This window comes from Schistocerca cancellata, chromosome 6 (assembly GCF_023864275.1).
Source record: "Schistocerca cancellata isolate TAMUIC-IGC-003103 chromosome 6, iqSchCanc2.1, whole genome shotgun sequence".
NCBI classification, from domain to species: Eukaryota; Metazoa; Arthropoda; class Insecta; order Orthoptera; family Acrididae; genus Schistocerca; species Schistocerca cancellata.
In genome coordinates, this window is record NC_064631.1 from 47649481 (window position 1) to 47664448 (window position 14968).

The 14968-nt window shown below is 39.3% G+C and overlaps 1 protein-coding gene across 3 annotated transcripts in view; it reads left to right on the forward strand.

The window, feature by feature from the left end:
* Window positions 1-14616, forward strand: part of LOC126190656 (RB1-inducible coiled-coil protein 1) — a 329494-nt gene extending 314878 nt beyond the window's left edge. For all 3 annotated transcript variants that reach the window (XM_049931087.1, XM_049931085.1, XM_049931086.1), the window contains exons 21-22: window positions 6974-7041; window positions 12228-14616. In XM_049931087.1, the coding sequence (XP_049787044.1) occupies window positions 6974-7041; window positions 12228-12407 (248 nt within the window). In that variant the 3' untranslated portion in view covers window positions 12408-14616. The remainder of the gene's footprint in view (window positions 1-6973; window positions 7042-12227) is intronic.
* Window positions 14617-14968: the final 352 nt, after the last annotated feature.

Here is a 14968-nt window from a genome sequence, read left to right on the forward strand (position 1 = left end):
CAGGCTCTGAGAAGTCAACTGTTCAATCTGTGCATCCAGGCAGTGTCAAGTGCAATGATGTTTGATACAAGTGATGCCCCGATTACTTTGATGTAGCAAATGAAGCACATCAGGCACGAGAGCATGTGGACCCACAATATGTGACTGATCGTTATTGATGCGAAGCAAAATGACATACTGATGATGCACTGCAAGAGTGCACCAATTGGCAGAATATCAGTGAACCCCAGAGTTATGAATTGGTCTGGCTGAATGCAGCCAATCAGTACGAATGAGTGCAACAGAATCTGCAAATCAGGATCCATAACTGTGTCCTGGACAATTTTCTGGTGATTCAGTGGAAAACTATACAACACATCTGTGTCTTGTGCATCAGTGTATCTACAAGAAGCAGAGGACTTGTTAAATGTTGAATCTGGGCTAAGAGGCAGATGAGAAATAACATCCGTGTTGACATGTTTGGAAGTGGGCTGACACACAATGTCATAATGGTAATTTGACAAAAGAGCAGCCCACCATTGCAGTTTCTATGCTTTGTGTGTTGAGACTGACTGAGAAGGGGTAAACAAAGATTGTAGGGGTTTATGATCAGTCACCAAGGAAAATTTTCTGCCTAAAAGATACTGGTGAAACTTAGAGATGCCATAGACAATAGCGAGAGGCTCCTTTCCAATTCGTGACTAATTACCCTTAGCTTTGTTTGACAGTTTCAAAGCAATGGCAGTCAGCCTGTCAGCAGCACCAAATTTATGTGACACAGCTGCGCCGACACTGTAAGAGGAAGCATCCACAGCCAAGACCAGAGGTTTGGCTTTATTACAATGAACAAGGCATCAGTCACCAACCGAAGCATCTTTCAATTTCTGGAAAGTGGACTGACACTTTTGTGACCGAACAAAAAGAACATTCTTCCACGTGAGACCACCTGCAGACAACACTTGAAAGAGAGTGTGATAATTGTTAATGTGTTCATTAGGAGTCCAGCCTCAGATGACAATTTCATCTAAATTATTTGAGTAAAAAGGAACTTTTGCGGTCATATGCTTCAGGAAGTGCTGAAAAATGGCAAGCCCAGAAGCAGTGCCAAATGGTGGTCTTAAAAATTTATGGAGACCCAGATGAGTGTTAATGACAGACATGTTACGACTGTTTGTCCAATGGTATTTGCAAGTAAGTTTCATGCAAATCAGTTTCGGAAAAGCAATGATTGGCATCCATTTTATCCATCAGTTCCTCCAGGCACAGTAAGAGATAACTGTCAGTGATTGAGGATTCACAGTTTTCTTAAAATCAGTGCACAAGTGGAGTCTGCTGGACAGCTTTGTCAGACTAAGAAGAGGGGATGCCCAGTGATTAGCAGTAATGAGTGCTATGGTCCCACTGTCTTGCAAAGCAGCAAGTTCCTGAGCCACCCGTTCTCGAAGAGCCTGAGGGTCAGGATGAGCTCTAACAAAATGTGGCTGTGTATTACCATTCACTTTGACATGGACAACAAAATTATTGACTTTCCCAAAATCCTCAGAAAACAGATCGTGAAATTCTACTCATAGCTTAGCAACACTGTCCCGAGGATTGAAGGAAGTACGCTGTCCTAAATGCTTAACCCAAAACAAACTAAAAGAGTTGTGACCAAAAATATTAGCACTCTCTTGGGAGGAAAGCACTGTAAATGCCACTGTCTTTATCAAATGTCGGAAAGTTGCAGGAAAGTTACAAGTGCCCAAAACAGGAATGTCTTGGTTGTTGCATGATGTCACTGTATTATGTGACGTGCCAACTAAGGTTTGCTAAGCAATCCATAAGTGTAACGATTGAGCAAAGTCATTGAAACTCCAGTGACCAGTTGCAAATGGACCGATTGTCCAGCAGTAGTTAGAGACACAAATAGTTTGTTGTCCTCACATAGGCTGCAGATGAGTTGGGAACAGCTGTTACAGTGTTGTTTTGCACTAGTGATGCTGTGGGACTCTGCAAACACAGTACACATCTTTTGTGACTTAGATTTGCATGAAGGACCAAGTCGCTTCACACTAGGGGCAAGATCAATGATCATTTGCTGTATTGCAGGGAGGGCATGATTTCACACCTCGTGTCAGCCCCAACATGTGAGCACAGACGCGAAGTGGGCCGCTGTTGGTGAGTCAGCTGCGAGGCATGTTTGCCGTGTCTGTCTACTGAACAAACAGGCACTACCTTGAAACTGTCTGCTGCATTTTTGCAGGAACCTTGATAGTACAGAATTGGCAGAACTTTTTGCAAGGAAGGATCTGGGCATTAAATAATCTGTTCCTAAATTTAGGAATCAGCTTCATTGTGTGTGATGGCGTCACATTATCTCACTATAATATTTGCCACAGTCATATTTGTATCCACGCTGTCTAGTAAGGCCATGCAAATTAAGTCACTGACAGTATGTCTCTTCTTGTTGCTAATGCAACCTAAAGAATTTGCAACTGGCAGCCACCACTTGTACCCTGCCCTCATAATACTTTGCAAGCGCCTTTGTACTAGTTCAGGGCAGGACATACAAGCATTAACACCCACTTCCACCATGACCAAGAAGAAAGAATGTTTGTCAGTACCTTGTGTGTGATGAGCTGCGATGTGAACATTGAACTGTGCAAGGTACTCTGTCCAGACTTCCTTCACATTATTAAACTCGCAAAATGGCAGCACATTGGCATGTGGTGCTGCTACTATTGGGTCCGGCATCTTTTAGGAAGTCATCAGTGCTGTCATGAAGTGATTCATTACTTCAAGCAGTTGCAACATTCAATGACTCTAAAACTGAATAAGCTGAGCTAGATCAACTGCAGGCTGTGCAGCAGGCGATTGCAGTGTAGTACCCATTATCTACTGAGCAATGCACAAATACAAACAGCGAGAAACAACAGGAAAAATCAGTCAAAAAGACAACAGAACAGGAAGAAGTAAACTTTACTTGAAGGAGGCCACACATAGGCCCAAGTACTCGTCACCAGGTGTGTTGTGTACAACTTGGAATGCAACAATAAGGAGAGGTGGGCTGCAGAGTGGTGTGACAACTATCATCATAGGAAAGCAGGACAGAAACAGAAATGATTAGCAAACAAGTCAGTACAATAAACAGAAGATTTACTTACCATGTATTTCTCAAAGCATACAAAGACTCAATACAAATGATGCAGCAAGAAGTAGAATTGTGCTCTCAATGTCAACAAGGATGATGCTCTGCTGCACGAATGATGGTATGGGAGCTGCAACTAGGTGGCTTATGAATAGTGCCACAAAGTGGAGAGACTCCAAGTGCGAGTGAGCTGTGTGGCTGCCGTCGGCCGTCGTATAATGTGGCGGCAGAGGGCGCTCATGGTACAGAGCCACTGGAGGCATGGCTCAACAAGCATGCTCCATTGGGTCCATCGGGTTCCACACGGCCGCTAGTGGCATCTGACAGAAACTTGCAATTCTGTTGCCAACTTTGACGCTGGGGATTATATAAACACACACACACACACACACACACACACACACACACACACACAGAGAGAGAGAGAGAGAGAGAGAGAGAGAGAGAGAGAGTCAAAGATATGCGGAAGTAATGAGATATAACAGAAATGAAATTAGTGATAAATAACTTAAAGTAAAAATTGAGGACCTCAAAGTAGACAAATTGAAGGAACATTGGAAGCAAAGTAATCATGATGGAGGAAGGAAAGGGAAGGTATAAGAAAGAATACTGCTGAATATGAGGATGGCATTATTGGCAAAAATAAGTCTACTAGTACCAAATATCAGCTTTAACTTGGGGGAAAAGATTTATGAAACTGTAAGTTTGGAACACAGCATTCCATGGAAGTGCTAGTTGGACTGATAAGATAGTAAATGAGGTGTTTCTCTGGAGCATTGTGGAGGAAAGGAACATGTGGAAAACGGTTACAAGAGATAGTGAGAGGATGATTTGACATGTGATAAGATATCAGGGAAAAACTTCAGTGTGATTAGAGAGAGCTGCAGAGGGTGAAAACTAGGGTAAGACAGAGATTTGCATACATCTAACAAATAATTGAGAATTTCAGGTAAACCTGCTACAGGAGAGAGAGAGAGAGATTGATTGATTGATTGATTGATTGATTGATTGCGCAGTACTCAATGACAGAGAGGGAATTGTACAAATATTCCAGTATTTTTTTAAAATGTTCATATAGTTCAAGGAATGAATCAGACATGCAGATAGTTGATAAAGGAAATAGTGACATTCAAGAAGAGAGGCATATCTCTCTAATGTACAGTATGTTCACTAAAATTATCATCTATATCTATATACATACTGAGAAAGCCACTCTACAACGCTTGACAGGAGTACCATGCATCACTGCTAAACATTTCCTTTCCTTTTCTGCTAGTACATAGAGCAGGGGAAAAGATACTATCTATATGTCTCTGTATGTACCTTTGTAATCCTTATAGGTTGGTGGTGGCAGAATCATTCTGCAGTCATCTTCAGATGCCGCTTCTCTAAATTTTCTCAGTAGCGTTCCTCTGAAACAATGCTGCCTTCCCTCCGAGGTTTCCCATTTGAGTTCCCGAAGCAACACTGTAATACTTCTGTGTTGTTCAAATCTATCTGTAACAAATCTAGCAGCCGGCCTCTGAACTGCTTCAGTGTCTTCCTAGAATTCGACCTGGTGCAGATCCCAAATACTCACGCAGTACTCAAAAATAGGTCACAATAGTGTCCTATGTGCAGTCTCCTTTACAGATGAACAAAACTTTACCAAAATTCTCCTAATAAACCAAAGTTGACCATTCACTTCCCTTACCACAGTCCTCACATTCTTATTCTATTTCATATCACTTTGCAGTGTTATGTCTAGATATTTAAGTAACATGACTGCATGACTAATACTGTATCCAGACATTATGGGTTTGTTTAATGTACTCATCCACATTGACTTGCGTTTTTGTACATTTAGAGCCAGTTGCCATTCATCACACCAATTAGAAATTTTGTCTGAGTGATCTTGTGTCCTCCTACAGCCCCTCAAGTTTGGAAGCTTGTCATACATCACAGAACTGTCAGCAAACAACTGCAGGTTGCTGTCCAGCCCATTTGCTGGATCATTTATCTATCGTCAACTGGGTAGAGATAATTAATCAGAGGAGAAGTTGGCTTTGGAAGTAAGACTCAGCACATTGTACCATTTGCAAGTTTTAAATGAAATTATAGAGTGCAGCAAAGAATATGAATTACTGCATTTTTGGGATTCATAGGTTTGAGAAAGATTTTCACTGAAATTCAGCAAATGTTATTTTGTGCCTTTGTGAGAAGAGTAGCCTAATACTTCATCATTAGAGGTTGGTTGAAACTGAAAATAAAACTCATCAGGACTGTTCTAAACCTTGAAAAAGAGAAGTAGAAAAAAATGAGAGATAAAAAAAGAGAAGGGCCGTGCCTGATGGGCACACCAATTCATGCTTGTGTATCTCGAGTTGGATACATTTCATTCTAGACACAAAGAAATCGAAGACAGCCAGTGGGCATTGATTTATATCAGTGAGGCTGAACATTGATTTATATCAATGGGGGGAGTTGAAAATTTGTGCTGGACCAGGATTCGAAACTGAGTGTCTTGCTTACTTGTCCTGCTTACTAGGCACTTGCACTGACATGACGCCATCCGAACACAGTAGTCACCACAACTGCACAGACTACTGTACCACTCCTCCTGTTGGAGTCAAATTTTCAACTTAATGCCACACACTACTGATGTAAAGACCTTGCTCATAACATAATTACTCGCAGCATCTTGCTGATTTCCGCAACAGTTTCAGCTTGGCGTGCATCTGCACCAAGGGGATCATTGGCCATCACCACGTTAGCTATATGTCAATGGGACATTGAGAAACTCCACATGTCCAAGAAACTAAGCTTTTCAAGAGATACAGAAAACATTTCGGGTCTTAAAATTCCTATGTTCTTCTCATTTTTTGTTAAAATGAATGTGGAGGGAAGAATGCCAATGAACTGTAGCCAGTTGTGATATATTTTATTGACGTCAAGTTAAAATTTACTTAGTGAACATGTGGGCTTTCTCATAATTTTGTAATAAAAAAGTATAAAATGTTACTTAATGCGTACTTATTCAAGTCACACCTACATTCCATTCTCTTGGAATTATATTCCACACATGGTTCATTCTTTGACATATGTTGGCCAGTTGTAAAAATCAGTGTAGAAATTCTGGATTACTTCTTCTTTGCTGGCCGGAGTGGCCGAGCGGTTCTAGGCACTACAGTCTGGAACTGCGCGACCGCTACAGTCGCAGGTTCGAATCCTGCCTCGGGCATGGATGTGTGTCATGTCCTTAGGTTAGTTAGGTTTAAGTAGTTCTAAGTTCTAGGGGACTGATGGCCTCAGAAGTTAAGTCCCATAGTGCTCAGAGCCATTTGAACCATTTTGGACTTCTTCTTTTGGTAGGAATAGTAGGAATTGCCTCAGGTCATGCATTTTATCTTGATTTATAGGTACATGTCGATTATTCTCTCTGTTTAAAACGGTGCTGTCAACATAAAATTTTGAGAAAGCCCATGTCTTTTGTGCATGTGGGGGTTTTCCCTTTGGTGTAGGCAATATAATGGCTGCATAATAACACAGGAAATATCAGAAAATGTGGGGTTTCTCAAGATCATGATCAGCCTATATGTTTAAAGTATAAAATCATCGGTGATTCAAAATTGTCATAAAATGGAAACTTGGGGTTTCTCAACATTCTTATTCATATGTTGTGTTTGTTCTTTCAGACATGTCTGAAGGAACAGACAACACATATACACCTCATTCTGTATTTTTATTCCTTGGTGCAACTTACATCAAAGTAACTGGTGTTACATCTAAAATTCCTTGTGCATATTACCATGAATGTCATTCACTCTTGCATAAATTTTGATATTGTACTTATTGTAGAGACTTAAGAACACCATTTTGTGATTTCAGATGGTTCCCAAAGGAGACTTTACTGCACAGGTGAAGTAACAGATAAGGAATACTGCCATGCTTTAAAGGTGAGTTAATGTTATTTAACCACATGTTCCTTAGAGTACCATTTAAAGCAATAAAATTATTTTCATTTGCTAGTTGGATTTGCTACACGTGTGTTGTAAAATGAAGTGATTTGGAAAAAACTATGTGACTCAGTTATGTCAGCACAGCAGTAAGATGGAACTCAAGGGCATCTACAGAGATGGAGTGTTCTGTTATCTACTTACTGATCTTATGAGAATGTGAAAAAAGATTCTTAGCACATACAGTTCCTACAGAAGATTCTGCAAAGTTTAGTTTGTAACTACTTCCAATAGGTTCCACAGAGGTATGTTCATTTCATTTGAGAGAACAGGAACTGAAATGTCACCAGGAAATAACAAATTTAGATGAAAGTTCTCGTGGTGTTCCATATTTACAGTTATATTTAGGGGTCACAGTCTTTCCAACCACACTTCAAGGGCCATCATGCATGCAATGGTAATGACTACTAATGCTTTTGTACATGTTAGGGACAATTGGCTCATAGCTTAGTTTATTTACTAGCTGAGAAAACCGACATTGCCCAGGTGTTTGTTTATTCCAGTCTTGTATTAGTCCATCTCCTCCTTCCTCCTCTCTCTGTCCATCTCCTCCTCCCCCTCTCCCTCTGTCCATCTCCTCCTCTCTCTGTCCATCTCCTCCTTCCCCCTTCCTCTATCCACTGTCTCCTCACCCTTCTCTTTACCCATGTCCTCCCTCTTTTCCCCCCTCTCCACCTTCCTGTCTCTATCCATCCCCCTTGTTCACCTTCTCTACCCCCTCTCTCTGCCCACTCCTCCACGCCTCTCTCTTTCCATCTTCTCCTTCCCCTCTCGTCAGTCTGCTCCTCTCCCCTTCAACAACCTGCTCCTTTCAACTTCTTCGTCTGCCCCTTCTCCCTCCGTCGGCTAGCCCCCTCCCCCTCTGTCGACCAGCCCCATCCCCTGTTCATCTTCTATCCTTTTCTTTCTGTGTCCATCTCCTCCTCTCTTCTTCTCTCACTCTGTTCATTTCTCCATCCCCTATCTCTGTCAATCTCCACGTCCTATCTGTGCCTATCTCCTCCTTCCCCCTCACTCTGTGTCCATCTCCTCATGCTCCCTTCATTCTCTGTTGCCAGGCTCACCCCAATAGGAGGCTGTTGCTTCATACTCCTACAGTATTTATTTCCAGATTGTAACTAATATGAGTACCCCAGTTGATTGAAATATATTCCAGGGGTTTGGGACCAGCTTTTTATCTATGGCTTCACCCATTTACACATGTGAAATATATTTCACACATATTTTACCTGTATGTCTAGCGAATTTCACTCTGCAGTTTCATTTTCATGCAGCTGAATGTTTATGAAGTCATAGCTGCTGAACTATGTGCTGTACAGTGATACAGTTATGCAGGTACATCCAGTGGTATATGTGGCTACTGTCTGTGAAATGTGTTGTGAATAGAGTTATTAGTAAAGAAGTTCTAAATCAAAACTCCATGCACAATGCGGCAGTTTCTTGTGGTCTCAGTGTTTAGGCATCATATCTTCTGAACCGTGTGTCGTACAGTGACCTATTTTTGTAGGTACATTCAGCAATGCGTGTGGATAGTACGTACGAAATATGTTGTGAATGGAGTCAGTAGTGAAGTTATAATAAAGTAAAAGTCATGCTTCATGTGGCAGTTTTACTGCATGAGCTGCGAAAATGTACTATGTGACAAACTGTTTTCCTTTCATAATTTTGTGGGGGTCATCAGTGAGAAAGGTTTCGTTGAGGTTTGAAATTGTGTGTAAAATTTGCTGCAGGCTCAAAGTACTCTTGTTCGCAAATGCTGGATAACTTAAGTATGGGTATTCTTGAGTCGTGGGCTTCAATGCTTTTTCACTCCCATCCCCACACCTTTAATAGGTGGGTGGTTCTTACCCCCACAGTGGTTCTTTCCAGACTGTAAATGATGTACAAAGCTCAGTTGAAATCAGTCTATTGGTTTAGGAGGATATGCGGAACATACATACATACATTTTTATAATTTGTATGGATGTGAATGTTACGTGGCTCATAACAGTGAACTCTTATTTACTTCTACACAGTGAGAATTATAGTATCAGGGCAACTACCTAAAAATACTTGCTCTCTAAATGTTAGTACAAAAAGGAAAGGGAGAACAAATGGTGCATCAACAAGTGGAAATACAAATGTGCAGAAATGAGTCTCAGACTGAGATAAACAAAGTATACTAGGCTGTTTTTGGTGCTCAATAATCTAGGTCCTTAAAGTAATAATTTTGGTGTAGGAAACAAAGCAGTAACATGGTTGGAGAGTTAATCATCAGCAAAGACAGGCCAGTGGGGTATAAATTCCACAATAGACAGGTAAGGTATTTAGGTGATGCAAGGCAATACAAAGTAAGACAGTGAGAAAATGAAAAGATCACAATAACAGTTAAAGCAGATCAAGGTTACCGATACAGTAGCTTGTAAGGGGTGGCTAGACTCGGGGAGAGGGGGTAATGTAGCATTTTTCATGTTTTGGAATGGTGACTTGTAAGTAGCCACGAAAAAGTTCCTGTACCGGCACTGCTAAAAACCTGTGTGGTATTGACTTTTAATAATTTTCTTGAAAGAAAAAACACCCGACTGCGCTATATTTTTTCATTTCTCTTAGAGCTGGGGAGTGGTGGGCATGCCCTTGCAGATCAGTGAACACAAGATAAAGCTTCTGCTAAAGGATGACATAGGCTACAACAGCAAGTGAAACTGTAGTATCTAGGAAGTGAAAATGAAACGGAATATGTAAATATAATCTGAAATATTGTCAAAGTTACGAGGATGGTTTGAAAAGTTCTTGCAGTTTCCTCCAGGCCTATAAAATAGGTGTCAACTCCAGCTATCAATTCTTCGTTCGAAGTCAATCTTCATTCACCAAGAAAAATTTTCAGTTTCGGCAAGAGATGGAAGTTTTACGGAGCCATATCATGTGAATAAGGCAGGTGGGGCAACAATTCATACCTTAGTTCGTGTAATTTGCCACGGTGATAGCACGTGTTTTTCATCCAGTGTAAACAGCTGCGGCACTCATTTAGCAGATAATTTTTTCATTTCTAATTCTTCAGTTAAAATGTGATACACCCTTTCAGATGACATCTGGCAAGCATGACCAATTTCATGCAGTTTCAATTGGCCATCCACCATGACCATTTGGTGCACTTTTGCAATGATTTCTGGAGTAGTGACACATCTTGGCCGACCATTGCGCAGATCATCATCTAAGCTCTCCCGACCAAATTTAAATTCATTTGTTCACTTGGCAACAGTTGAATATGAAGGAGCAGAGTCTCCCAGTGTATTCTGGAAATTGGTGTGAATGTCCTTTAGTTTCATACCTTCCTTTACGAAGTACAGTGTGACGCAGAATAACAGGAATGTTTGAAATGAGTAGTGGCAGCCATGGGCAGGCTTGACAGTTAGCAATTAAACAGTCCACCGTATCAGTAATCGTGGATCAGCAGAATGGACAGCAGCATGCATTAGCCATAAAAATGTTTTCAGAAAACAATGATAGTTTGGTAGTGGCACAGAGGGAGTTTCGACGTTTTTATAATTTAGGACGTTGTGATGTGGTTCCATCAAGACACGCTATAAAATGTTGGATTAAAAACTTTGAATAGACTGGATCTGCCCTCAAGAAGAAACGAACAGGACGACCAAGAAGTGTGCGTTCTCCAGCGAACATTGATGTTGTACATGAGTCTGTCTTACAGAGCCCACAGTGTTCAATTCGTATGCAGGCAGCAGTGGTTGGAATGCCCCAGGAGAGTGTCCGCAAAATTCGTCACCTTGATGTAAAATTTCATCCATACAAACTACAGATTGTGCAGCAATTGAAGGAAAACGATCACTTGTTACAATTAAGATTCTGTCAACAAATGATAACAAAAATAAACAATGACGAATTTCTAAACAAGTTGTGGATGTCAGATAGGCACATTTTCATATCACAGATTATGTGAATAAACAGAACTACTGTTACTGGGCAAACAAAAATCCTAATGACATTCATGAGCGCTCTTTACACGCTAGTAAAGTGACAGTATGGTGTGGTGTTTCATCATATGGGATTATCAGACCGTATTTTTTTGCAAATGAACAGGGAAACGCAATAACTGTCAATGCCAATCATTACGTGGATATGTTACAAACAGCTGTTCCAAATGTTCAAGAAGTGTGGTTTCAACAGGACAGAGCAACATCAGACACTGTATGACAATAAATGGAATATGTGCGAGAATTGTTTGACAACTGTGTGATCTCATGATTCGGTAACATTCCCTGGTCCCCCTAGAATACCAAATTTATCTGTTTTGATATTTTCTTGTGGGGCTACCTCAAGAGCAAAGCCTACATGACTCGACCAAGAACCCTGGATGAGATAAAACAGAGAATTTGGTATGCAATTCACAGTATATCAGCTAAGATGTTGCAGCAGTCAATGAGGAATCTCAACAGCAGATTTCATGAATGTATTTGTACAAGACAATGCCATCTAAGGGACGTAATTTTTTTTTTTAAAATGATAAATGCCATCAATGTTTCATAAATGGCAAAGTTGTAAGGATTCATTTACTATGAATGCAATTTCTTTCCTTTATCACTTCTAGTTTTATTGGATTGTAGAAATGTTCCCGTTTTTCTGTGTCACCCTGTGCTTAATAACTGCTCGAATCTCAATTTTTTTCCCTCCCCTCTTCACAAATCATGACACGAGAACAACAGAGCCACGTCACCTCCACAGCTCTCTTCCAAGAACACTGACGTGGCACGTGTTCACAGGTAACAGTACAATGAGTATCATGTGAACAACTCATTGCACTAGTGCTGACCTCTCATGATGATTCCAAGAACTTTTCAAACCTCCCTCGTATATTTATATTGAACATCATGATCTATCATAATGTTCCAAAGGCCTCCACACAACACATTCCAGATGTAATGGCTCAATGTCAGTACGTTCTACACCAGATAGTATGCATTCAATTAAGTGATGTTTTTTATGGTTTTAATCAATTGTCTTACACATTCGTAGCAGGTCTAACCTCAAAATGTCTAGATTAAGATATTGTATTTGGTGATTAAGGATAGAATGAAATCTATGTAAAATATACGTATACAATAAAAATTCCAAAATGTCCTGTGTGTTTTCAGCCTCAGAATCGTTTCAATGTGCCTAAGGGGACCAAGTTCTTCCGAGTAAAGGTGCGACCATTACCGAAGATTGCAGCTCCTCGTTGTACGCACCATCACCAGCACCATCACCACCACCACCATCAGTGCTCTGGTGGTTCCAGCTCCAGTTCAACAACTAAAGATTCATCGCTCACCTAATTAGTCAGATATGATTTTTATTTTGCGCTTTCAGTTACTATCATAAAACAAACTTCTCGGCAAATATGCAGTTAGGAAGCTTGGCTGTATTTTAACATGATGCACTGCAAAGTTGGTGCTGCAGTATTATCCCTTTGTGTTATTACTTTTTTTCTTTCCCAGTCAGCGTAACACAATTTTTCTTTAACAAGAGTAATGTTTTATAAGTAAAATATTTATTGTTGTTAGTGATATTATGATTACATTTAATAGTTCTGAAACTTTTGTTTTGTATAGAAATTGTGTAATTACGTTTAAGATTACTTTTATATTTAGAGGCAAATGTCAGAGGCTGGCACTCTGATAAAAGTTCCATCTGCCCTTAACAACACAGAGTAACAGAACTCGTGTACCTTGCTTTATTGTTTTCATTTTCTTTCTTGATGCTGAAAATGCTGCTCCAAAAACTTTTATTTACAAGGAAGTTATAATGTGCTACATACTACTGTATGCACTGTAACTTTCAGACTGTTTGTAAATTGTGTGTATATACGATCATTAGCTAGATAGGATGTGTCAGAAAAATTTAAAATAGTGTTGTCCTTTCTTATGCGCTGTGTGATTAGTTTAGCAACATATTACTTGACAGGATGTTTTGGATAACTTGAGAGTGTAATCAATACAAATTGCTTGAGTATTAATTTTCCTATATGTACATATTTTGTATAAATTGTGATGATGTTGTTAATAAGCAGTAGAGTCTTATAGTACCTTAGTTGGAACTACAAACTCGTTCCTAGCTGTAATTTTATGAAGAGAACTTGTATATATTTGATAAAACAGTAATTGTTTTCTGGTCTATTAATAATATTTTCCAGAAACTGAAACACAGGTACCTAGAATATGACACTTCGGTTTCTAGTGTTTCCTTCCTTGATTTAGATCTGTTTCCAATAGTATTTCTGTAACATGTTTTATGTTGACAGCATTCAAGTATAGATAAGGTAAAAGTGTTCACGATGTTCTTTAGGGTATTATAACAGTTTGTAGGGCTGTGATGCAAAAAAATATACTTAAGCTAACAGTATATTCTGGTTCTTCAAAGAATTGTCCTTTGGATGTTATCTTTGTGTTAATAATTTTAACTATTTTGTAAATTGTATAGGCTCTTCTTGTGTAATGTTTGTTAAACCTGGCAGTGTACGGAAAATAAACTAGAACTAGGTAAAACTTTCTTTCAGAAGTCTCCAGTTGTTGTAGTTTTGTATTAAGTGATTTTTAAGCTTGGCGCAATTATCAGTAATTATTAAGCGTGCAACCAAGCTTTGTAAATACAGTTGTGCAATATTATATACTTATAATATAAGTAAATACTGTAGCAGACACACTTTGTGTGCATATGCATGGCATGTATATAGTGTTTGGAAAAATATTTATACTAATATATTTTTTCATATGCATTTAAGAGATCACATAGACTTACAGAGCTTTTAAGTCTTTTAATCAAACATTTCTTCTTTTCCCCCAGCAAGGCTGTTTTGTAATATAAAGATTTACATTGCTAATAACTCTTTTGAGAGGGCACAAAATTGTTATAAGGAGCTCACTTGTAATGCTTGGGCAGCAGGATGATTTTAATCAGTGATTGTTTGAAGACTAAATCTGTAAGTTAAGACAAAAACTGTTGTGCCTAAGTAATTTTATGAACCTTGTGGTGAAGTAATTTATATTACTGTGTTAATTTTAAGATGTGGATGTGATCAGAACTGTGGAGGTTGCCTCCGTATGTTTGTCATGTTGCAAATCGAGAATGATGACTGCTAGTTACGTTTGCGTATGTTTGTATTTAAACACACGTTTATTCATTTGCTTGACTGTGTGTTATTTTGAGATGTTTGTGTGATGTAAAATCCAGTCCACTTTCTGTGGAAATGGACTGTATTATGGATCTTCTGGTCAGTATAGTTATTATTTATTGAACAAGATTTGTAGGTTCCTAGTTGGGTGGATAATGATTTGTGGCAAACACAAGATTGGAAGATCCAAAGATAACGGCGCCTGTATGTAGTAATATTTGCCTAGGTCTGGGTTAGTGAACCGGCTTAGTTTGTCTCCCATTTTTAATCATAAATGTCATTAATTTTGAAAGATACAGTGTATGTCATGTCACCCTTTGCCCTGAGTAAATGAAATTGTACAAATATAGAATAAATTTTTTTTATTTGTTCAATTTTGTTTTTATATTGCCATTGGCTCTGTTGCTTAATTCTTAACAAGGTCTTATCACATGACTTCTTTATCGATACAAGTGGAATTTGCTATTCTCTTTCCCTCTTACATGGTTGGCATTCTTTTGCTCTTAGACCACTACTAGCTAAGTGAAGGCAGTGGTGCCACTGAGCTGCTAATAGCAAAACTTTAACAGGACAGTGCAATAAAAGAAGTCTATTAGCCATAGGTATCTGGTGACGCCACTAGTGACACCACGTGGGGTGTCACTAATTGCCCCCAACTAATAGCTCTCTTATGTTTTAAATACAAAGCTGTTACAGTTTCTGCCGGAAAGTAAAATACAGATTATA